The 27379-nt window shown below is 35.6% G+C and overlaps 2 protein-coding genes across 8 annotated transcripts in view; one reads left to right on the top strand and one right to left on the bottom strand.

Annotated features, from left to right (window-relative positions):
• The window catches only part of LOC117991118 (L-xylulose reductase-like), a 345757-nt gene that overhangs the window by 109346 nt on the left and 209032 nt on the right, over positions 1-27379 (bottom strand). The gene's annotated exons all lie outside the window — the stretch shown is intronic.
• Positions 1-27379, top strand: part of LOC117991324 (serine-rich adhesin for platelets-like) — a 48028-nt gene that overhangs the window by 841 nt on the left and 19808 nt on the right. For 2 of the 7 annotated variants that reach the window (XM_069504873.1, XM_069504869.1), the window contains exon 1: positions 11761-12435. The exons of 1 other annotated variant lie outside the window; for it this stretch is intronic. In XM_069504873.1, the coding sequence (XP_069360974.1) occupies positions 12384-12435 (52 nt within the window). In that variant the 5' untranslated portion in view covers positions 11761-12383. Of the gene's footprint in view, positions 1-11759; positions 12436-14028; positions 15048-27379 lie in introns of those variants that run through there. 4 more of the 7 variants (XM_034978889.2, XM_069504870.1, XM_069504874.1 and 1 more) reach the window with 3 other exon arrangements.

The following is a 27379-nucleotide window of genomic DNA, read 5'->3' as shown; positions in this document are numbered from 1 at the left end:
ACAACAAATATGGTCTTAGCTGGTTTGTTAGCTTAGGATCGACGCACATTGGTTACTGTCGCCCTAGGGAATGCAGTCCGCGTTAAAACTTCAATCCCCATATCTGCGGATCCAGGGATCTGCAAGTCTAAAGAGAAATTACGAAATCTATCTAATAAGTTACAAGTTTATAAAGGACTTGTGTTGAAATAAAAAATAAAAAAAAAATCTTTATTGAGATCAAATCGAGATTTAAAAATTAGAAATAATTGCGAAAAAACATCGTAAATAGTGTCATATCTGCCAAGCGACTCCTTACGAATGATCTAGCCTAGCGGCGGAAATATCTCCTTATGCTTTCACGCTGCAATACACGCCACGGTACAATACCTAGCTAGTTAGTAAGGAATAATTTGTTGGCAAATTGACACGCAGAGAGTAGGTATACTCACACACATAACACATAAAATTTGTTAATGCGCAGTTCTGCCAATCCCGCGAGATCCCACGAGTATTATGTGCAGGACCAATCCTACAAAATTCATGCGGGATCCCGATATTTTGAAATCCGAGATTCCTATAGCGCCTCTAGAGTCCTAATATGAAGCGCAACCAGCAATGGAAGTTTTGAAATGCTTAGTGCTTTCGTTTAGAGTTTGGTCACCCCCGAGACGCACGCAAGCGTCATGATGATGGACTGATTAAATAAATCACATCGCCAAGTGCTGTAAAGAAGCGACGCTCAGGCGATCAATTTCATCTTTATCAGAAGAGCCCGAGGACTAGGAGTTCAGGATACCCAGCCAGATGAGGCCTCGAAATGCTAGACCAGACTAGACCATACCTATGTAGCCTATGTATTTTTCGTCCAATAAACGATTTAAAACCACTAGGTACCTAATGGCTCTTTTAGTTAGTATTTTGCGGGTTTTTTGTGTTTACATTCAAATTTTATTGGCTTACTAAAAGGGCTCCAAACAATGTGTGCCTAAGTGCCCTAAGATGACCCTACACTGCACGCGATAGCAGTCAATGAGCGTCCAGCCTTAGTCTCTATGGCTTGTAAAATATGCAATGGCGCGCAATTCGCAGTGTTACGTCATCAAAATAAACTTAAAGTCCACGCCTTAGCCAGGTAGATATTCTAGGTATTCGTATGACCGTGAACGCAAGTAATTAACAAATGCATTAATTACGATCTTTTCAAGGTTGATCTACAAATTGTTACCATTTTCATCCACCTGCACCTTTTCTATTTTTGAAACCACTATTGTGCAATTTAGTAGAGAGCATCATCAAAAGTAGGCAAATACTTGTCTACTTAACATTATATTATATAGCCTTTATATTTTACGGAACCGATTAGGCAGTTTTGTATCGTCATCACTCATCCCTCTTTATAAAACGCAAGGTATAACTTTAGCGTTACACTTTATAAATAAAAACAGATTTCTCATCATCATTACAGCTGCTATAGAAGCAATAGGTACTTATGATCAAACTAATCTATACCATTGACCATACCTACTTACCTAGTAATTGGCATAATTATAAACTACTAATTAATCGTTGCCTAGGAATGAGCGTTCAAAGAGAACTCGGGATTCCGTTTACTTACTTACCTATTACGCGCATTGTAAGTTTCTATAGTTGCCCTTCACAAACGGACAGACGGACATGGTGAAACTACAGGGTTACTTGTTGACTACAGAGCCCTAAAAATTACCTAAAAAAAGATAGGTAGGTACAAAAAAATTACAAACCTTCGACTTGGATGGTAGGTACGCATTTCTGCAGTTCGATCTTTTGTGTAGAGAAAACAATCATATCACTGGAGAAAACCAATTGCGGTTTATGATAAGTCAATGAAATAAATTATCTGATATCTAAATACATTCAAAAATTAAGTGGGAGTCGGACTCGTCCACAAAGGGTTCCGTACCATCGAACAAGATATACTTTTTATTCATTTTAATTTATTTACATGGCGGCCATTTTGAAATTTTTATTATTTTTTGTTAGTTGCGGTAATAGAAATACACACGCTGTGAAAATTTTAATTCTCTACCCACATGTTCAAGAGATACTGTCCGCTAACAGACAGATTGACGGACAGCGGAGGCTTGGCAATAGGATCCCGTTTGCACCATTTGGCTACGGAACCCTAAAAACTAATAAAGCTATTTTCTAGTTTGGAATTTGGTTGCATTCTTATTTACTTTTCTCAGTCAATTCACGATTCGATCCATCAATCAATTGTTAGTGAAAGCGATTACACTCCCAAATCCAAGCAGTTTGGTTTTTTTCATGACTATTATAGTATTAAAAGCTTTATCGGAAACTAGATGATGCCCGTGACTTCGTCCGCGTGGATTTAAGTTTATTAAAAATCCCATGGGAACTCTTTGATTTTCCGGGATAAAAAGCCGGGATAGCCTGTCCTTCCCCGGGATGTAAGCTACCTCTGTACTAAATTTCATCAAAATCGGTTAAACTGTTGGGCCGTCAAAAGCTAGCAGACAGACAGACATACACACTTTCGCATTTATAATATTAGTATGGATTAAAAGCTTTATCGGAAATTAAAAACGCTCGGTCATCCAATGTTTTGTGTAGGACTCACGACATCGCCCACTTGAGATCGGATGTGATCTTGAAGACTGTTTCGTTAATTTTTTTTGTGATGTCATTGAACGTATTGAATCATTCGGATCGCAAAATAAATTGAGAGTGTATGATGCTCTGGTCATTGTGTTCTAGTTTCTTGCTATTTATTATAACGATAATAATAATATCTCGCTCTCATTTTAAACCACCAATTTAAACGGCTTATTTGCAATTTACTTACTTCCAAAGATAAAAAAGAAATTTTAACAACAAAAAACATTTTGTACCTACATTCAAAGTTGTGCATTCAAAGGTCAAGGCAGACGTTCTGCTTTCCGCAATCTAGGTTAAGTACCTATATGGTAAAATATTGTGTGAAGATGAAATTGGGAGAAAAATTTAACGGCTAGGTAATGAAATAAAACGCGACTACGCTATAGACTAGTTGTTAGTACTTTAGTAGTACACCTAAAACACAGTTTATTATTGGTTGAAGATACTAAAGTATATGAGTCGAAACAAGACACGTTTTTGGTGCCCTTATAAAAATGTTGCAGCAATCGGATGGATAGTTTGTACTAGATGATGTCCATGATCGCGTTCGCGTGGATTGAGGTTTTTAAAAATCCCATGGGAAATCTTTGATTTTCCGGGATAAAAAGTAGCCTATGTCACTCTCCAGGTCTTAAACTATACCCTTGCAAAAATCACGTCGATCCGTTGCGACGTGATTGAAGGAGCCAACAAACTCTCGATAATGATGATATCTGATGAGATGATGAATCTGGTGATATGGATAACTCATACTAAAATCCAGCTTTCCAGAAGTTTTTCCGAAGCAGAATGTTGTCTCTGAACTACCTACTGCCTGGTTCTGGTTGTGGCATCTTGCCATAATCCAAAAGAGACCAGTAGGAACCGTGACTCTATCCCACTGTTAAAGTAGGTCATATCGTCTCAAACTCAATACATCGTCGACCTACTAGGTATACACTGTGTGGACTGTGAGTAGACCTATCCTCTCGAATCGGAAGGCTTTAGGCCATATAGTCCATTACGCTAGCTAAATTGTTTTCCTTCACCGTTGTTTTCTAATAAAAGTTGTTATCGTCCACTTCTATCGTGTTATTTAATTGTCAAAAAAATAAATCATAAATCCTAAAAGTTAGAAGTGCGTATACGGGATCGAACACCCGGACCGGAGAAAGGAAAATATCTGGTTGATCATTCGCTCTGAACTGATATCGATTAGTTGATGATAAGACCGCTTCAACTATCGATATGAAAACCTCTGATCCCAATAAAATTAATAGCCTTATGATAAGCGATCGACCTCCGATATTATACGGGTAGGATTTGCGATTTAAATTCGCTTGTCGTCTCCATCTCCCGTCCTCGTTACACAAGACAGGGCATTGACTCCGACGTCAGCCTACACTGCAACACTGATGCATTGTTTAAGATCCACGTCAAGGAAAAGATTTAAAGATACGTAGGTACAATCTTATTATTAAGGTTTTCACTTTTCAAAGGTGCATTGAAGCTAAAAGAAAAACTAAATATCGATTAAAATAATATTAGATGATGCCTGTGATTTCGTCCGCGTGAATTAGGTTGAGAATCTTGTGGATAGTCTTTTATTTTCCGAAATAAAAGTACCTAGCCTATCTCCGCCACCGTACCTTACAGACTATTCCGAGTAATTATCTACCTAGTGTATTTTGCAATGCATTGGCTCGATAGCTCAACGGTTAAGGGAACGGACTGAAAACCGTAAGGTCACCGGTTCAAACCCAACCCATTACACTATTGTCGTACCTACTTCAAGCACAAGCTTTAAGCTTAATTGGAGGAAAAAGGGGAATATTAGTCAGCAGATAAACTTGGCTAATATTCTTTAAAAAAAACTCTACCATGCTCTACAGTCTTGATATTACATCTAAGAGACACCAACAAAATACGAATATCGAAATCCTGTAAGTAGGTTCTCAACTAAAATAACTATTTCTTACTTACCTATGGACCCATGATAATGTATATATATTATATCAGTCAATAGGAAATCGGGATCATTGATCATCTCGAGTCGTTCTTATCGCTTATCTCAAGCTATTTCATTGCATCTCTACTGCGTTACACAACCAATCAATTCTGGAGAGCTAGTCATTTAATCAATTTAATTGACGAATATGAGTAAGATTTTGTTTGTTTTTAGTGATCATACTTTTACAAACCTATTTTTATAGAACCTGTTTAATTTTTAACAAATTCCGTTGAAGTGCCCTATTACCTAGAGAAGTAGCTTAGGTAGGTACCTAGTACCTACCTAATATCTAACTATTAAAAAAATACACTGCACACACAACTTAAAGCTCAATTTTTAAATTACCTAAAACTTTTCAATATCTTTTAAATTGAGCCTACTTATATTAAGTGCATATCGGTTGCTGTAAGCATCCTAATTCCTAATCGAAATTATGTAATAGGTAGTGTTACTAAACCTGACAGAAATCGCAACATACCAACGTCTTCAACGAGGGTCATCATCTAAAAAGTTCCACGTGGATTAAAATTACGGATAAAGACCACGTGTCACGATGACCACGTGTTTACCTTAGGAAGGGGACATCCAACGTGGAGGAATAAGCGTAAACAAATGTGATGAAATAGTTGAAAGGCGTTTATGACTCATTCAGGATAACGTTACGTTATATAGGTACCTAATTGACATACTGAAAGGGTAACACAAAACTTTATAATCTATGGGTAAAACAGTCCACGTTGGCAGTCAGAATATTCTATAATTAGGTTAGATACAATCTAACCTCGGCGGATTTTGTAGGCGCAAAAGTAAAATTTATCAAAGTAAAAACCCTAAGGTAACGTGTTTAATAAGTACCTATTTGTATTTTAACCAGGAACTTAACCTACAGATATAGGTTTAATACAAACTGCCGTAGATACCACTTCAATGTTAGCCCGCTTTCATGTTAGACTGCATCGAATAAAGTCGATATACCATCACCTGAAAACGTTCCTAATTGTTAGAGAAACCAAGAACAGACAAAAGCTCGTTTAGCCAAACAAAGCGCCATACCTAGTCTTCAGAATGGTATCAACTGTCACGAGCACGACATAGACATTTGATTCCAATGACAAGAGCTGATTATAGTCACATCTTGGACATTAGCAGTTGCAAATCATTACATTAGAAAGTGATATACATACTTGCACATTAACTTGCTGTTAGCTTAGTGAGAATTTCTTAGCTTTTATGAATTTCCGGATCCAGATAAAATGAAAGATATATAAGAATATAAAGATATAAATATATAAATATAACATAATAAATATATAAATATAATATAAACGGAAAAGGTGACTGACTGACTGATCTATCAACGCACAGCTCAAACTATTGGACGGATCGGGCTGAAATTTGGCATGCAGATAGCTATGACGTAGGCATCCGCTAAGAAAGGATTTTTGAAAATTCAACCGCTAAGGGGGTGAAATAGGAGTTTGAAATATTTGTAGTCCACGCGAACGAAGTCGCGAGCATAAACTATCTATAAGTAAAAACGCAGTAACTGACTGATAGACAGTGTACACTGCACAATCTAAGCTGGTGGATTCATAGAAACTTAAAAGCCTGTAGTTTTTCTCTATGACGTACAACCGCACTATGATAAGATTTTGAAAAATTCTAGCAGGATCCTTGAAATACTTAACCTAACTCAAATCATTCGGACGTTGTCGCGCTAATCGACAAATTTATGGCAGTTTAGAATTACAGCCATAGATCATTTTCATACCTAGAATCTTTTTAGGGTTCCGTACCTCGAAAGAAAAAACGGAACCCTTATAGGATCACTTTGTTGTCTGTCTCTGTCGGTCTGTCAAGAAACCTACAGGGTACTTCCCGTTGACCTAGAATCGTGAAATTTGGCAGGTAGGTAGGTCTTATAGCAGACATTCGGGGAAAAATATCAAAAACGTGAATTTGTGGTTACATCACACAAAAAAAAATTGTGGTCATGAACTAATAATCAGTATTTTCAATTTTAGAAGTAAGATAACTATATCAAGTGGGGTATCATATGAAAGGTCTTCACCTGCGCATTCTAAAACAGATTTTATTTATTTTTATGCATCATAGTTTTTGAATTATCGTGCAAAATGTCGAAAAAATACGAGTACGGAACCCTCGTTGCGCGAGCCTGACTCGCACTTGGCCGGTTTTTATTTAAGTTCTAGAGTAAGGGGATTACCCGGATGCCCGTATGCGTAGAGCCGAAAACGCGTGTGCTAAACATTGGTGATAAATGCGGCCGCATCGGGTGAATTAAAGCATTTTTAGGACTGAAAAGTCATTGAATTACTTATTATGATCTTCCCAAAGTGAAAACATAGCTTCCTGTGGGTCTAGCAGCCGTTTGCAATCTCTTTAGGGACTTAATATTTTGGTCATGTCGAATGAAGTTCTTTAAAAAAATCCTGGTAAAAAATTTAATCGACATTAACGAATCTGTAATCCCGTTTTGTAAATCAAGATATCACCTTTCATAAAACAACACCGACCACTAAAGACCACCCGCAAATTCGCGTGTGGACACCTGCACAATGATTGCTTTAATTACACCTTACAAGTCACATGTATTTTTATTCGTAAGTATATATAGGTATCATAATATTATGTCAATTTATAAATTAAACAATAAAACGACTTGAGCACAACAAATTACACCCATCGCACATCGCATCTGCAGTATTAAAATGGTTTCCGATACACTCTTGACCTAAAAAATAATTTATGACCCATCCGATATGATGAGGGTTAACTTTAAATTTTTGCCATTATTATTTAAGCAGCTTATTATAGGTGTAGCTAAGTATCCAATTTTTGATGTTCCTATTCTTTGCTATTAGACGATTCATCTAAAAATTATAATTTTAGTGAATAACTAAATTACCTACAAATTAATTATTACTGATATCTCAATCTATCGCCGGCCCACTACTGTGAGCATGAGTCTCTTCTCAAAATGAGAAGAACAGGCCACAGTCTACCACGCCTGTCAAGTGCGTATTAGCAAGCTTCACACACCTTTAAAAACATTATTCAGGTTTCCTCACGCTGTTTTCCTTCTGGCTAAAGTAAGGGATATTTAATTGCTTAAAACGCACATAACTCCAAAAAGTTATTAACTGATATCTACATATTATAGGAGTGGGAATCACGTTTGAACTTTGAAGCACGAATTGAGTTGAGAGAGCCACTTTTTATGTATGTATATTTTAAGACGACATGTCAATTACATAAGACGCGATAGGCGAGCTTAATTTGGCTTCACACTCATGATTCATTGTTAAGCGCATTGTCTCACACGTCCACATTATAAACAACAATAAACGATTGCATGTCCGCCGTGCGACTCCGTTATGTCACTTCCTCATTATATGAAGTAGGTAAGTATGAACATTAAAGAGGCGAAAACCTGTTTGCCAGAGGACAATATTTCTTAAACGGTATAACGTAAATGTAAAGCTTATTTCACACTACGGGATATCACTCCCCATATTATTATCACTACCCATATTATAAATGCGAAAGTGTGTTTGTTTGTTGGTTTATTAGTTTGTTGGTTGGTTGGTTTCGTCGCAACGGATCGACGTGATTTTTTGCATGGGTATAGTTTAAGACCTAGAGAGTGAGAAAAGCTAATTATTATCCCGGAAAATCAAAGAGTTCTCACGGGATTTTTAAAAACCTAAATCCACGCGTACGAAGTCGTGGGCAACAGCTAGTAAATTATATTATAGTCCAGTCAAAATAGACATTCAAGGTTAGAAATAATTCGTATACGGCTAAAAATTGGTACGAATGTTGGGAACATCGATATAAAGCGATGGGGACTTTTCACAATTCATGTATACGTATATTGGTTTTCCCAACATTCGTACCAATTTTTAGCCCTATGCGAATTATTGTAACCTTGAATGTCTTTTTTGACCCGACTATAATAATATAATTTATATCCCGTAGTGTGAAATAAGCTTAATGTCTGTAAAATGTTATGTGAAACAAGTATGCTTTTAGTCCTTTATGTTACTACTCATAAGTCACATAAATGCAAACTATATGCTTGTCTTTCCTAATTCGATGAATAGACATGCAGCAACAATGTACCTACATTAAGTTTTACCGTTTATGACTTGTATATTATTATGCTGGATTTAATCTACAATAGGAATTACCTGTATTCCTATTGTAGATTAAATCTTAATCTAATAATGATTATATTTTGTAAGCGATAGTTTATAAGTTGCAGTATTTTTAAAATACTTACTTATCAGGTAGTACATCGACATCGACTTTAATAACCTGGACATCGACTTTCGTTATGTTTAAGTTGACTATCGTACTTCGACATCCACTTTCGTTACCTGCAAATCAATCTTCGTTACCTCGACATCGACCATCGTTACCTTGAATTTGACTTTCGTAACCTCGATATCGACCTTCGTTTCCTCGACATCGGCCATCGTTACCTTTAAGTTGACTTTCGTAGGTACTTCGACATCCAATTTCGTTACCTACAAATTAATCTTCCTTACCTCCATATCAAACTTCTTTATCTCGAAGTCAATCTTCGTTGCCTCGACATCGACCATCGTTACCTTGAAGTCGACTTTCGTAACCTCGATATCGACCTTCGTAACTTCGATATCGACTTTCATATCCTCGACATCGACCTTCGTTAGTTATGACAGACAGACAGACGGACAGACGAGTGATCCTACAAGGGTTCCTTTTTTCATTAGGACGTACAGAACCCTAAAGATTACCTAACATTAAAATGCTATCCTGGGCTGGGCATTACAATTATGGTAGAATGGCAGATCGTACATTGTTAATAGGGCGTGGTAGGTACCTAATTTAGTTGCATTTTTATTGAAAACAGAGCCTCTTGAATCCAAATCCTACCTATTCAATCAATAACAAGAATCACGATTTAAATGCGTTTATTTCTAGGGTTGTAAAAATACAGTAGTTGACTAAGGTAGTAACTACACTTGTACGCGCCTACCTATTAATAAGACTGTTAAATCATATCGATTGTTACGCATCAAACAAATCGGCCTCGTGAAATAGGGTTCGTTCACATTGTCTGTTTATAATCATACGTAATGGAAGAGCGAGAGGGGAGTTCATCAATTCACTACGGATTTCTTAGTGTAGCAAATAGTATCAGAGCGTAGACTTTAGACCAAACTGCCTGGGCTGATTCAACTGTTAATAAATAAATTCATTTACAATATTATTTGGAGGAGGTAACTTAAATAAGAGTGAATTCGCATTATTATTCATGGCCACATTGCATGCATAAAGCCTAACTGCTTTCCATCAGGCATCATCGTAAATAGTCACAACTTCTGATAGAACTTAAAGGTTTAATTGCAGTTGAAATGACTAGGTACATGCTTTGAATGTTATATAAATTTTCTTAGTTCAAACTAAGCAGATATTATTTTTTACCTTGTAATAAAATCACATTTTTTCATGTGGTAATTTTCTTATTTATTTTATTACTAGTTTTTACCCGCGACGTCATCCACGTGGATTTCAATCAATCAGTCAGTCAGTCAGTTTTTTCTTTTATTATTTTTGTTCAAAGCCTTAAACTTTACCTATTTAACAAGCTTTATCTATTCGTGCATGATTTGCAACACATCCTATTACGCGTGATATCCTCCTGGAAAAAGACTGTCCAGTCGTAAGTCTGCGCTTTTCATAACACCGTAGCTTCAATGCAATGGTGCAAGACGGGACCGCTGTCTTCCACTTGAGTTAACGCATACTGGAACGTGCCATAGCATTATGTGAAAATATAATTTTACGTAAAAACTTTTACGTCAATTTAACTTTAACACACAGATACAAAATAAAACTTCACCATTTAAGTTCGCAAAACTGAGTAATAGTTGCCTCAATTGAATAAAAGCTTGTTTATAATTGAAATTCAAGAATCGGCGAACAGAACCAGACTAACTAGTCCTCTTTTAACTTAAACACATTTTTTTGTTTTAGTATTTTGAATCTTGATCCAGTTACGCCAACCCCACGAACGAAAGAATTTCCTCCATTTTGGGCCCAAAGCGGAGTAAAAATAACCTGAAAAAGTGCAAATAACTAAGTAGGTAGGTACTAAAGATTTTAAAAATGCAATCGCGCCGTCCTGTTTTAATTTCGTGGACTAGTCTGGTTCTGGTCGCCAGCTACTCGAATCTAATATTCAAATTGTTTGTCAACGGTTTGTGTAAAAATTATTTCGCTCTATTCACAGAATATGAAGCAAGATGAAAATTATAGTATTATTATTTATTACATACATCCGTACCCTTATATAAATGCGAAAGTGTGTTTGTTTGTTGGTATGTCCTTCAATCACGTCGCAACGGTGCAACGGATTGACGTGATTTTTTGCATGAGTATAGATAAAGACGAGAGTGACATAGGCTACTTTTTATCCCGGAAAATCAAAGAATTCCCACGGGATTTTTAAAAAATCTAATTCCACGCGTACGAAGTCGCGGGCATCAGCTAGTACGATATAAAAGTGAAAACGAAAGTAAAAAAAAATAGCCAAAATATTTTAATTTGCATAGCCAAGAATGTCTTTGCTCTAAAACAATCCTCAACGTCGTTATTCCCACGCATCTTGCTTGCTACATTTTCAAATAAATTCTTTTGTGGTATTTTTTCTATAGTTTATCCCTTTCCACCCTTAACAGAGTTGATGTTCTGATTCTTTCACACCCCGTGTGATTTATGACCGCCCTTCTCCTGAATGGAAACGTCAAACGGCTCTTCCCAAAAGTGCTCGTTAGTTCCATTTTTAAAAGGGCCAACGGATATTCTGTCTCCGGTGTTGTCACCACTGCCACCGCGATGAAACGATACAAAATTTCAAAAGCTTCGTGAGATTCGTCCACTTCATTCCACCGCTTGATTGAGTTTTGAGCGGAAACGGGATTCTGTTAACGGAAAGAGGACCATAGTTTCGTAGTAATTTAATTTTTTTAACAATACGTCCGCGGGGGCCAGCAGACCAACAGTATTATTCTTGAGCGCGGCGCATACGCGCCTCACGCTGTCGGTCGTTGCGTTTAGTTGCGTCCGCAGCACGACCAAGAATAGCCGTCGTTTATTTTGTTCCCTAATAGACTCATCTTTTTTTCCGTACACTATTACACCACCAGTAATTTCTTAGTTCTGACGCGGCGTTTCCATAGTTCCTATCTAATTTTCTATCGTGCGCCTAAAACTTTACTAGACTATTCATAATAATTAAAAATATATTGGAAACTACTCAGTCATTTGCGTGTGTTATTATTTTTGTTTTTGTCACCACGTATGATAGCTAATTGATAAGGATGTGTATAAACAGATAACACCATAGCGACGTTCAGTTAGGCATACTTCAGTTACTGTAAAAGTGTAAGCCCGCTAGCATAGTTTTATGTTTACGGACGTAACTTCAGCATATTTTAGAAACAGACCAGTGATTGTGAATTGTGATATGTATGAGTGATGCGCCAGCGCCGATGCAAGTGTAGAGCGTTGGACCTATTTTCGTAGCACGGAAATAAGAGCGGCAAAAGGAGCAAAAAGCATTCACTACCTAAAAACTTCAGGACGCATACATCTAGCCGAGAGTGTATTTTTATCCGATGTGATCTAATGTCCATAACGGTTGAGTGTGGAGTTTAGTTTTACTGTGATAACTACAAAAATGAAGAAGAGGACGATATCGAAACTGATATCAATATTTGGCTCCAAAAAAGGTAGGCTGTTCTGTTATACAATATTGTCAAATATCATTCCAGTCTTTTGAAGTTAAGTCAGCTGATAATAACCGGAAAAAGGAACAGAATTTCTTCTAGAACTTTTTTATAGTGTCCCACAAAGACATTAAACATAAGATTCTTATACCTAACCTCGCACGCGTAAAATCGGATCAAGCTGTATCTTTGGTTTAACCTATTGAGTATTGATTGATCAAGCGCAGTACCTAAAGTATTTAAGGCTAGATATGCTTTTGAACCTTGATAATTTCGTCTCGAGGAATCTAGTAGTAAATCTGGTACTGACAGACAGTTTTATAATACAAACCACCTAGAGTTACGTCTGGGCAGCTAGTACCTATCCATATAATCCAAGAATACTTAGAGATACGTCGGGCCAGGTCAGCTTGTATCCAATAAGAAACCGTGAGAGCTATAGGATCTTACTGTATACATGTGTGTTTGATTGTTTAGAGATTTGTCACGTGCCGACAATTACCTCTCTCGTAAAGGCTTGTAAAACAACACTTGCTTTTACTTTATTCAAGGACTTGTTTTTGTTTGATTATAAAATCTTAGTTCTAAGATTTACTTTCGTTTAGTTGTTTCCATTTGAACTTTGACGCCCTACCATTTCTTTCAAAGGAATTGCTATATCCTTACTACTTACTCCGCTGGCTGTGTAACCGAAAGAGATCTTTTTCGGTTCCATGTGCCAGCAAAATAAGGTTCTAGTCAAAGTCATTGGTTCTAGCGTCGGACGAAAATCCTGCCACGCATGCTTGTCCTGTGCGTTATTCCTGCATGGTTCTACTCCACTTTGAACTAACCAGCTCTTTCGAGGACTTGCAGGTCCTTAAACATGACGATCCAGTGATGCCTATTGAACGACCTATAAAACACATTCCTCACAGCATCATCCTCGCTTATCCTATTCAAACCAGCAAGGCCATGTCGATTTTTTCGCTCCAATTATTTTGGGTTTGGCCTGCACAACTAGTTTGTCCAGTCTTTCGATTGGTCGACCATAGTATCCATTTCTTAAAGCATGCAGGTCCTTGCAGCTTATCTTCTTTAGGTTGCCAAGGGATTTGCTGATTAATTAGTCGCTCTAACTATAACCGGATTTAGTCAGCAGATTTGGTTCCAGTCTATATCAGAATATTCATATTAATATAGAAACATCTGTAATGCTGAATTTTTCACACATTTCACATTCCCTCCATTGCTTTGTTATCCAATACTAATACTTATGTACCTACTAATGTTACAAATTACAGATATGAAACTTTTGTATCTGTTATTATCAATGATGATGATTAGGCAATTAGGTTAGAAATTAAAAGAACATTTAAAATATGGAATAAATAACTGTATACTTCGAAATAATCGAAACCAATTAAAGCATGCGTTTTCAAACTGGCGCACTTTATTGTCACGCGATCACAAATTGACAATATTGCTATTACAGTCAATTCACGAACAATTATAATTTCGCTAGCATTCCCGTACGAAATTTTACTAACAAATGGATCTAATTCACATAACTGCACGCTAGCACTGCAGCTGTTATTAAATTTTTTAGTTCACTTAGCGCACACCCCGCTTAAGATGAACATCTGCTTGCGTTAACTTAAGTCTCCTCAAGTATAAAGTGATTTTAAAAAGCCCCATAAATTCCCGCGTCAGTTAAAAGAAGTGCATTATTTGTTGCGACATCTTCCCCATAATTAAATTTACCGCCGCGAACTTAATTGGTATTTAAACTTACATGATTTATATTAACTTATTCGTCAATTTAACATGCTAATATTGTAATTAGATTGTATTCAAACGGACTAGTTTGTGTGATGTGCATAAAATAGTTTTAGTATGCAGTAAAAAGTGAAACTTCAACTACGTATATTACCTATCTACTAAGTATAATATGTGCTTCGACCAAGTTTTAAAGAATTCTCGTGCCGTTTAATTTCAAGTGTTAAATTAGTTTGTTTTAAAAAGTGACGATTCTAATTACTTAGTATACCTACTTACCTAGTAACTTCTAATCATTAGCAAAAGATAGGTACAACTGATAATATAATTAACATTTTTATTTAATCTATACTTAATATGATTGAAGGAGGTATATTATGGTTTTCAAAGTGACTATTTATTATAATTTATTATTGTAAAATTTATTTGCAATACCCTCAAATCATCTTGCAACAGATCTTTCATTATGACTTAAGTGCAAAAACAAATCAAGCGGCATTTCATTAAGTGATTACAAAATCTAGCTTTGACTTTTGAGACTGTCAAAATTTGACTTGTCGTGCGCGAGTTGTTTTTTCGAAGAGAGTTAAATATTTTCTCTCATAATGGGCCGCCTGTAATATAACTGAAGAACTTACCTACATAATATGTAAACAGTAAACATAATCGAGATAACCTACAGTCTTAGTTAGCATAAAGCTGGTGATAAGCACGTGTGGAACAGTGCGATATTGGAGCCCGCTGTTTACGTATGTTTTGTGTTCAGTGCTCAAGATAGTGCGCTTAGCGTTACAAGTTTCAGTGCTTGCGACACAACGCAACAATGCTCAATTGCTTTTGTGTTAAACGGAAACAAGGTAAGATTATCTTCTAACCTCTATTTTGGTATGTTTTCTGGCTATCTGCTCAACCTAGTCCACAAATTGTAACCTACTTCAATCTTCAAATCAATCCCAGGCATCTACCAAAATTGGAAAAGATAGTTTTGTGGGTGTCAATATGTGTATCTTATTCATATGATCCTATCAAGTTTAATAGAATCAACAATTTAAACTCTAACATCCATAATATTATTTAATTGTGCAACCCTAAAAACATCTAGACCGATTGTGACGAAATTTTCGCAGTCCGAAAGCAAAGCTTAAACATAATCAAACACCCTGCATTTTTCAAAGTTCAAAGCCATGGTCAAAAACTACTAGGTAGTAGGTATAAGACATAGGTACTTAATAATATAATGTTAATAGGTAGGAATATACTGATAAGGTCTTCCAAGACTACTTATAATACTTACTAAGACAATGAAAATGATTTAACATGTTGACCATAAACAGATGTACAACGCGATTAAAGTTCAATTAGTAAATAATTACTTATCCACTCATAATAAGCATTTGTAATACACAACCTTATCCAAGAATAACATTAGATACTTATTTAACGCCTGACAAATGCAAATACACACAAGGTCATACTGAACACTTTTTGCTTTTAGTCAATTGTACACACAAATTTCAAAACGTCCATTTCTACACTTTTATATATTTATGTTAATTTGTTTACTGCTATGTGGACATATTTTAATTCGAAAGAATTCTGGTTTGAATTTCATTTCTTTGAAAAATTATTTTTTAAATAAATTCGTCCACAGAAGCTAATCAGCTAATCGCGTCGCGTTTTCAAATTTTAATTTTACAACCCGTGTGCAGAAGCGAATAGCGTTTTATAATGTAGCTATTTTTATATAGTCGCATATAATAAATACCTACATAGTAATAAATCATTTCAACATCGTGAATCAATTATTTTTCTGGTTTTTTACGTAAAGAATTATTACTTATATTTAACAGTTGTTACTTTAAAACAATAAATGATAATTGTATGTAGGTACCTACTGTAATGACTCTGTAACATTTTGTAGCAGATCACTTAGTTTTTTAAGAGTTACGTCAACATTGCACATAGATTTTTTGAATCTCGACCATTTATCATGTTATTGTCGAGTTAATAGGTAGATATCTCGAGAAAAATATTATTACTATTAGCCTCTTCATTATTTTATGATCGCATCAAAAAGTTTCCAGTTGTCTCTGTCATCTGTCATTCATACCTATGTGACATTTCGTCGGTCTCAACGACTTTTTCCTTTTGAGGTACGGAACCTTAAAAATAATTTCCTACCCAATTTCAAACCTTCCTCTGGAGTCTGGACCATCCACAGATTACCCTGATCTGTAGGACTATCGCAACACTCAGTTGAGATAAAAGTATTAATTTTCATAATATGAAATCGCGGAGTCAGTTGCGACGCAGCCAACGTGAACGCAAATTTCTATTTGTCTATTGGAAACATGATTCACATTGCTTTCACTATACTGATATAATTTTTCAGGTTGTTTCATATTCTGTGCAAAATATTCAAAATAAACCTTTGACAACAAGATTATTTATTCGTCTCTCATCAACACTGTATAATGCATTTGCTGTCCATACCTGTTTATGGCGTCTTCTAATAAACCTTTGCATAGATCTCCTAAAGCTAGCCGGCACCTCAAATGAAGACTGGAGATGCTGCCTCAACATGAGCCTCAACCTGAGGCATGCCACTCCTTGAGGCAAATATCACAATTTTTTTCTGTTTTTTGTCACATTCGTTTGTTGGTCCGAGACATGCGTATGTTGGAAATAGACGAGCAGATATTTACATATTTTTAGCAAATCCTCAGTTTCAGGTCAAATATAGAGTCTCTAGCTCTCAAGGCATACCCCATTAGAATATTACCGTTAGTGATATCGGCTATAATAAGTCAGTTTACACATGATATTGTAAAATTTTACACGCTTTGTAAGTTTTACTAAGTAGCCTCACTTTTTTTCAAAGTACCAGGTCCAATTTTTCCCAAACGATTTCGTGAGCGAATGAATATAATTACATAACAAAGTATTATTTGAAACAACAGCGTAATGGCTCATATTAATAAGATGTATGGTCAAAAGTCTACAGGAAATCACTTTAGTAATCTATCTAAAGAACATCAAATTGATATGCTGTCATAAATTTTTAGCTAGGTGCACGAAATAATGACTTAGACACACATGTCTGACCTTTGTTTACGTAAGAAGCGTGAACAGGCAAAGCATACTCTGGCATTTTGTTGTGTACGTAAATTTTTCTCTCACGGGTGCTTCGTATAGATGCGGTTAAACGTAACCTTTACGAAGAAAGTGTGCGACATTGTCCAATAAAGACTTTAATGTCTTAACTAGCGTGGGAGAGTTTTTCTCACGTTGGGGTTTAGACCACGTAGGTACCTACCTAAATAAAGTTTTGCGGTTTGTGAATATTGCATGGAAATTAGAAATTGACTAACTGTAGGTAGGTATCTACTAACCTGTTGGTTTTTACTAGATGAGCGATTTTCATAGTGTCAGAAAGTAACAGATTTTAGATGCAATGTAAATTAATGACTTTGATCACAATTTGATTCTAAATTACAAACATGTTATTTACTTCAGTAATATCTAATTTACTATTATATTTACAGGAAGTATCAAATCTAAACTTGTAGGACATTATTAATTACACCCAGTTTGGAGTCAGTATTTTCGATTTTTTGTAACTTTACCATTGACTGATTTTGTCACAAGAGACGCGTTTCATTGATTTTGACGTTGAGATTTTGTTCTGGGTATGGGATATCATTAAGATATAATGTTTCTTTGTTTCTCTTGATTGGATCTCATATCGATTTCATAGAGTTATCGAAACTTTCTCATTTTAAATCTATATTTTATTGCTACTTATTGTAAAAAAATGTAACAGAGCTGTGTCTGTACATTTTAGATCTTTTTGATAAAATGTTTGGTTAAGATCATTACAGATGTCTGAACTGAACAGTGGACAACTTTGAATTTAAAATATATAAATGCTTTCTTTTATCGTTTTTTTTTCTTACTATCTTACTAGGAGGGTGGTATCCATATCTTGTAATTTTCTTTCGCATAATTCGTTATTCGCTCTAATTGAAATAGTTTTATGCTTTATTCGTTATCGGGCTAATCATAACTCTTGACAATAAGTTCTGCTTTCTAAAAAAGTATGAAATGTATAAAAATTTGTATAAGTTTGTTTACGTGGTGAATTTAGACGGCACAAACTAATTAACCTTTGTTTAAGATATTTACCTATACTTATCCAAGTTTTAATTTTTTTGAACTTTGATAGTATGCTTTTTCTTCCTCTATTTCGAGTCAAGAGGAACCTTCTCATAGAAAATGGTCGACGACGTTACGAAGGTTATTGTTCCTATTGAGTAATTTACAGCGTTCATGCGGGTTCAATAAGAGGCATTTGCTTGGCAATAAGATATTAACAAGCCATTACGTTCCACTCAATATAAAACTATCGCAAAACGGCGGGGTGAACAAACTTCATTTGCAATTTTATTATCTAGAGTATTACATTACGGCATTAGATAGGTATACTCGTAGTCTCGTAATTGTCTTTTATTAGTTCAACGCTAGATATTTTTCTCTTATTGAACTATGCTGATTGAATTTAATGGTTGTTCTTTTTTAATGAAGCTTTGTTGTTTCAAAGTAAGTAGCTCGTCATCGTCTGCTTTTAAATGAACGTATTTGGAGTAATTTAGATACACTAAGTTGGTTTAATATACATGAAACATTTAAATTTTAAACAAGAAACCTTTGTTTTAGTATATTCATATATTGTTATGACTCATGAGATGGTTAATTCAATAAACTCGTACCTATATCCTCAAATGTCTGTTTTATATACCTAGCTTTATTTTGAAAATAAGTAATGTCTCTGTTCATTTTCTTTTAATTTATGATTGCACATAATCATTAATTGATTTTTGTGTAAGTATATAGATAATATATTCGAATATGCCCCTGCAATGATTTCAAAGAGTAATTTAACCACAAAGCACTTGGTCTTAATTTATGTTGCTTTAAAATCTGTTTATCCTTTACAGATATCTAATTACCTACAATTTGAAATGAGCTTTGAAAACATCAAATTGTAAACAACACGGTTAGATTTAATTTCGAGCAATTTTATAGTGACACCCTTGGAGCGTTCCCTCGTCTTCTGTGCCTGGTATTGCCCAGTACAGACACCCCACAACAAAACTACGTGTTGTCTTTCATCCATCCGAAACACGTTTCTTACATGGTACAAAATTTTAAGACAGTTATTCATTTTGGGACATAAAATTATTTTAAAAGTTTTGAATGTATTTGAGCAGCCTTGACTCGAGGCAAACTGAACTTGCTCTCTCGAACGTCTCCATGGAACAGATTGTGACTCTGAGCGCGACAAGAACCAATAGAAATAAGGATACCTTGGCAAAAACAATCCTCTTGGCGCTGGTTATAGATGCACCTAATTTATGCAGACCTATTATTACTACTATTCAACTTTTAATCAAACGGAACTTACCTATATCGATTCTTCGAATTTCTTTCGATCATCTGAAATAATTTTTTGCTTGCATCATGTAAAACTCTCCAAAGCAATCTCTACAAAACAACAAGATCAAAGTTTAACATTGTTACAACTGAAATAAAGCTACTCAACTTTCAAACTGTCGGATGCTCTTGAACGGATAGAGGTTATTCGATAAGTTTATTTCGGAACACAAAAAGCAGCCGTACCGATAGTAGCTCATTGAAAGATTCTAAAGAAATGCTTTATAAATAATCTCGTTACGAAATAATAAAAGTACGACGATCGAGTACCAGTCTAATGACTAGGTAAATCAAATTTTCACCTTCATAATGATAGACTATTCATCTCTGATGACATTTAAGATAAGACGGCCAAAATTTATCAGAGTATCAAAAATTCCCGATAAGTAACTACCTTTCTTTAATCATAGGCCGACGCGACGCCGCTGGTATGAAATTGTAATTAAAATAGAAAAAAATCATAATCAAGGTAAATTTTGGGAGATAAGTGTTTTTTGTACACTTAATTTCTTTTTTCAGTTGCATAGTTACCAGCTACTTACCAGTAACTAGTGAAAGTCCTATCGAATTTCTGTTGATTATATTACTAAGATAATGCTTCAGCTTTGAGTTTCCAAATAGCCTTGTTTTGTGTAGATTTCATCTGATATAAAGAGAAATGTATGAATTTTGATACAGTGTGTTAAGTACCAGAAAAAATATTATTATGTACTTATTTCCTTGGATCAAAAAGTAGGTTTTGTCCAAGCTCTGGTTCCGCGAACATTTTCTGAATTTAATTTGTTACGCAATGACTATTAAAATAAATTTTTTCTACGACCATCTGCATTCCATCCATTTCGGCTATGTAGAAAAATATTTTTAGGATGGTAACAGGAGCCGTTGTTTGCTCATTACTTGTAAGTTGTACTGGAATCCTTTGATGTGTCCGGACCCGGGGTCGTCAGACAGCAGTCCGCTTGTTAAAAACACTCCATGTAAAACCTGTAGCAATTTACGTTCGCCGCACGCGTGAACGATGGCCTGTGCATCATAATTGCGTATTACTTCTTTTTAGTCTTGGGAGCGGCGAATATCTTCTTGGAAAGGTGATAATTGGTAAAATCCTGCACACGGCCACCCTTTATGAAATACCTTATGTTTTATCCCATTAGCTCCAATGTTATGTTTGTAGGTAGATATAATATGCCTTATAATACTCTGCTAAAGTTCTAGTGCTTTCATATTGAAATATCTATGCACTCATAATGCAAATAAAAAAATTGTATTTTGGAAGCTATTGACTTAAAACTGTTTATAAAAAACGGATCAAAAACGATCTCCTCCGATCACACCTCGACTGTATGTCGACCTTCTGCTTTATCCAAATATCAAGCAGAAAAAGATGTGGGCAAAACTATTCACAATATGGATACCTAGGTACTGTGTACACAGTGACATCAATAGTCTATCTATAGGCAGATAATGTAGATTGAGTTTTGCAATGTCGGTATTTTAAGCAAATTCTGTAGGCAGGTAGGTATTTAAGTCAAGTTTGCCATTGAGGTGACCTTTAGATGTGCCTGACTTGCAAACGAGTTCTCGTTTTTACAAAATTCTTGATATTTTTATCGTTACGATATATCTTAACGTCATAAACTTATAATCAGAATAATTAAGTAGGTTCCTATTAAGTACAAAGGCATCGTGCCGTTCAAGGTCGTAGACGTAAAGCCGGTTTCGATTTGAATGAAACTCGTGCATAGCACACCTTACATAAACTTGGCAATAAAGGTGTGACGGTTGTCAACAAACCGGAATCGGGTGTCGTTGATGTTGTTAAGGAAAGGAAGCGGCTACTCAACGTCGAGCCTGAACATATTAACGGAATACCAAAATAGGAGGACTTGAACTTTATTGTTCTAGCGTTTACATTACACTAACATCCATTAATTTCGTGTGAGGCATCCTGTAATTTGTATCGACGATACACTTACCTCTTTCAATCTGGTTTACTTGATGTTACTTTTTAAATTCAAACGAATAGGAAGAAATCAACAAGTGTTACGTTTTAAACTTGTTCAGCTAGTTTTACCTTATAATTATTCAATGAATCGGTAACGTAGGTAACTAAAATATACCTACCCAATGCAAATTGATTTACGCTGCACAAGTAAATATATTTGCTATAGGTATTTAATATTTATTCCTTTGCATCTTGCCTAGTAATCCTAGTACCTAGTTATCTACTTAATATAATGTAGCAAGGATGCTTTGCTTATTTACGAATATCAATTTATGATGCTTAAAACCAACACTTAGGCACGGTAACCGTTAAACATGGCGTTACAGAACAAAATATCAAAGAAATAACCATAACAAACGGTTTGAAACAATATTTAGGACTTAAGTACACTGAAAAATGCTACATACACTGATATATAATAATATGTGCTGCATTCAAATAACCACTAGGTAGTAGGTACTTACTACCTGTAGTGGTAGGTATATTTGACAATACCAGTCACTAATCTGATGAAATTCTGTGATACAATAGGCTAGTTGACACTTTTTTTAAGTAGGTCTTAAATGGTTAATATTGGTCCTATTAGATCAAAAAAATTAACACTATATTTTTTTGCGCCCTAAAAACCATAAAACTTTAATTTAAAAATATATTTTTCTTAGACAGGTGAAAACACTGTCGGCCATGTTTGGCCGATAGATTATCTGTGCTCTGACGTCATGCATTTGTAAACAACAGCATAACCTCCCAAAGTTTAATAAACATGACTTCTATACGGGTTATTCCCGTTGAGTCACACCCCCGTGTGTAACACTGTGACACAAGGTGCCTAAAATTTCAAAACATTCCCGTTGAGTAACACTGTTACACAACGGGAATTAATTTGAACTTGTTGGCACCTTGTGTCACACCTACATAAATACATATTATTGCGCGTGTATCGAGTATTAACTGATTGTGCACATTTCCGGGATGTTATTTATTTATAAATACAAGATGGCGGACATGAATTTTTTTACAAAAAATTGACATGGGTGTCGTTTTTTAGGGTTTTAGAGGGTGCTGAATTTGATGATGACATTTATTCTGAAATCCAAGATGGCGGACATGAATTTTTTTACAAAAAATTGACATGGGTGTCGTTTTTAGAGTTTTAGAGGGTGCTGAATTTGATGATGACATTTATTCTGAAATCCAAGATGGCGGACATGAATTTTTTTACAAAAAATTGACATGGGTGTCGTTTTTAGGGTTTTAGAGGGTGCTGAATTTGATGATGACATTTATTCTGAAATCCAAGATGGCGGACATGAATTTTTTACAAAAAATTGACATGGGTGTCGTTTTTAGGGTTTTCGAGGGTGCTGAATTTGATGATGACATTTATTCTGAAATCCAAGATGGCGGACATGATTTTTTTTACAAAAAATTGACATGGGTGTCGTTTTCAGGGTTTTCGAGGGTGCTGAATTGGATGATGACATTTATTTTTAAATCCAAGATGGCGGACATGAATTTTTTTACAAAAAATTGACATGGGTGTCGTTTTCAGGGTTTTCGAGGGTGCTGAATTTGATGATGACATTTATTCTGAAATCCAAGATGGCGGACATGATTTTTTTACAAAAAATTGACATGGGTGTCGTTTTCAGGGTTTTGGAGGGTGCTGAATTTGATGATGACATTTATTCTGAAATCCAAGATGGCGGACATGAATTTTTTTACAAAAAAATTGACATGGGTGTCGTTTTCAGGGTTTTCGAGGGTGCTGAATTTGATGATGACATTTATTCTGAAATCCAAGATGGCGGACATGAATTTTTTTTTACAAAAAAATTGACATGGGTGTCGTTTTCAGGGTTTTCGAGGGTGCTAAATTTGATGACGACATTTATTCTGAAGTCCAAGATGGCGGACATGAATTTTTTTTTCAAAAAATTAACATGGGTGTCGTTTTCAGGGTTTTCGAGGGTGCTGAATTTGATGATGACATTTATTCTGAAATCCAAGATGGCGGACATGAATTTTTTTTCAAAAAATTGACATGGGTGTCGTTTTCAGGGTTTTCGAGGGTGCTGAATTTGATAATGACATTTATTCTGAAATCCAAGATGGCGGACATAAATTTTTTTACAAAAAATTGACATGGGTGTCGTTTTCAGGGTTTTCGAGGGTGCTGAATTTGATGATGACATTTATTTTTAAATCCAAGATGGCAGACATGAATTTATTTACAAAAAATTGACATGGGTGTTGTTTTCAGGGTTTTCGAGGGTGCTAAATTTGATGACGACATTTATTCTGAAGTCCAAGATGGCGGACATGATTTTTTTTTTCAAAAAATTAACATGGGTGTCGTTTTCAGGGTTTTCGAGGGTGCTGAATTTGATGATGACATTTATTCTGAAATCCAAGATGGCGGACATGAATTTTTTTACAAAAATTGACATGGGTGTCGTTTTCAGGGTTTTCGAGGGTGCTGAATTTGATAATTGTAGGAATTAAATTTACTTATTATTTTTATGATTTAGTAAATAAGAGACTTTTGATTAAAAAATAAACTTGGAGTGTATTCACTATTAATGGTACAATTTTCAAGATGACATTTTTGACACACTACATTGACATTGACAGATCTACAAAAGACAATAGTCTTTTTAATCAAGGTGCGTTTACTTTAGGCTCTGGCTTCCATCATCCTGTCCTGAACGCACACCCATAGCCGAGGAGCAGAAGGTATGCTTGGCAAGAGGCAGCCCTTTGGTTAGTACATCAGCGACCATTGCATCAGTGCCCTTGTAGTTGATGGTAACCTCGCCACTGGACACCTTTTCCCTTATGAAGTGGTACCTCACATCAATATGCTTGCTCCTGGAGTGATAAATGTCATTACCTGAAAGTCTAATGGTGCTTTGATTATCACAAAAAACATTCCCGTTGAGTAACACTGTTACACAACGGGAATTAATTTGAACTTGTTGGCACCTTGTGTCACACCTACATAAATACATATTATTGCGCGTGTATCGAGTATTAACTGATTGTGCACATTTCCGGGATGTTATTTATTTATAAATACAAGATGGCGGACATGAATTTTTTTACAAAAAATTGACATGGGTGTCGTTTTTAGGGTTTTAGAGGGTGCTGAATTTGATGATGACATTTATTCTGAAATCCAAGATGGCGGACATGAATTTTTTTACAAAAAATTGACATGGGTGTCGTTTTTAGAGTTTTAGAGGGTGCTGAATTTGATGATGACATTTATTCTGAAATCCAAGATGGCGGACATGAATTTTTTTACAAAAAATTGACATGGGTGTCGTTTTTAGGGTTTTAGAGGGTGCTGAATTTGATGATGACATTTATTCTGAAATCCAAGATGGCGGACATGAATTTTTTACAAAAAATTGACATGGGTGTCGTTTTTAGGGTTTTCGAGGGTGCTGAATTTGATGATGACATTTATTCTGAAATCCAAGATGGCGGACATGATTTTTTTTACAAAAAATTGACATGGGTGTCGTTTTCAGGGTTTTCGAGGGTGCTGAATTGGATGATGACATTTATTTTTAAATCCAAGATGGCGGACATGAATTTTTTTACAAAAAATTGACATGGGTGTCGTTTTCAGGGTTTTCGAGGGTGCTGAATTTGATGATGACATTTATTCTGAAATCCAAGATGGCGGACATGATTTTTTGTAAAAAAATTGACATGGGTGTCGTTTTCAGGGTTTTGGAGGGTGCTGAATTTGATGATGACATTTATTCTGAAATCCAAGATGGCGGACATGAATTTTTTTACAAAAAAATTGACATGGGTGTCGTTTTCAGGGTTTTCGAGGGTGCTGAATTTGATGATGACATTTATTCTGAAATCCAAGATGGCGGACATGAATTTTTTTTTACAAAAAAATTGACATGGGTGTCGTTTTCAGGGTTTTCGAGGGTGCTAAATTTGATGACGACATTTATTCTGAAGTCCAAGATGGCGGACATGAATTTTTTTTTCAAAAAATTAACATGGGTGTCGTTTTCAGGGTTTTCGAGGGTGCTGAATTTGATGATGACATTTATTCTGAAATCCAAGATGGCGGACATGAATTTTTTTTCAAAAAATTGACATGGGTGTCGTTTTCAGGGTTTTCGAGGGTGCTGAATTTGATAATGACATTTATTCTGAAATCCAAGATGGCGGACATAAATTTTTTTACAAAAAATTGACATGGGTGTCGTTTTCAGGGTTTTCGAGGGTGCTGAATTTGATGATGACATTTATTTTTAAATCCAAGATGGCAGACATGAATTTATTTACAAAAAATTGACATGGGTGTTGTTTTCAGGGTTTTCGAGGGTGCTAAATTTGATGACGACATTTATTCTGAAGTCCAAGATGGCGGACATGATTTTTTTTTTCAAAAAATTAACATGGGTGTCGTTTTCAGGGTTTTCGAGGGTGCTGAATTTGATGATGACATTTATTCTGAAATCCAAGATGGCGGACATGAATTTTTTTACAAAAAATTGACATGGGTGTCGTTTTCAGGGTTTTCGAGGGTGCTGAATTTGATAATTGTAGGAATTAAATTTACTTATTATTTTTATGATTTAGTAAATAAGAGACTTTTGATTAAAAAATAAACTTGGAGTGTATTCACTATTAATGGTACAATTTTCAAGATGACATTTTTGACACACTACATTGACATTGACAGATCTACAAAAGACAATAGTCTTTTTAATCAAGGTGCGTTTACTTTAGGCTCTGGCTTCCATCATCCTGTCCTGAACGCACACCCATAGCCGAGGAGCAGAAGGTATGCTTGGCAAGAGGCAGCCCTTTGGTTAGTACATCAGCGACCATTGCATCAGTGCCCTTGTAGTTGATGGTAACCTCGCCACTGGACACCTTTTCCCTTATGAAGTGGTACCTCACATCAATATGCTTGCTCCTGGAGTGATAAATGTCATTACCTGAAAGTCTAATGGTGCTTTGATTATCACAATAAACTATAAGAGGTTGAATTGCTATGAAGGACCGCAATTCAGCATCCAACTGTTTGAGCCATAGGCCCTCTTGAATGGCTGAGGTCAATGACATGTATTCAGCCTCTGTCGATGACAATGCAACGGTTAGTTGTCTTTTTGAGTTCCAAGTAACCGCTGAACCCTGAAATAAGAAGACATAGCCGGTACAAGATCTTCTGTCTTCTGGGTTCGATGCCCAGTCTGCATCACAGTACCCAGTGATATAATCTTCATTTGATTTAATGTAATTTAACTTCATGTTTATAGAGCCTTTCAAATATCGCATCACTCTTTTAAGTGCTATCCAGTGTTCTTTAGTAGGCTTATTATTGAAACGACTCAGTGTGTTCACAGCATAACTTATATCTGGTCTTGTACCTTGAGATAAATACAATAAGCACCCCACTGCTTCATGATAAGGTATATTAGTGAGTATTTCACTGTCATCCTTTGCAGGTATCAATTTTGAGCTTGTATCACATGGGGTATTCACTGGTTTGCAGTCCGACATGCCAAATCTTTGTAACATTCTTTCAATGTATAAGGACTGATCTAATTGTAATTTTTGTTTATCTCTATGAATCCTTAAACCAATGCAATGTTTAGCCTCACCTATATCCTTCATGCTGAACGTTTCAGTTAATTTATTTCTTATAAA

The sequence above is a fragment of the Maniola hyperantus genome, chromosome 19 (genome assembly GCF_902806685.2).
Source record: "Maniola hyperantus chromosome 19, iAphHyp1.2, whole genome shotgun sequence".
In the NCBI taxonomy this organism is placed as follows: Eukaryota; Metazoa; Arthropoda; class Insecta; order Lepidoptera; family Nymphalidae; genus Maniola; species Maniola hyperantus.
This window is presented reverse-complemented; position numbering and strand designations above follow the sequence as displayed.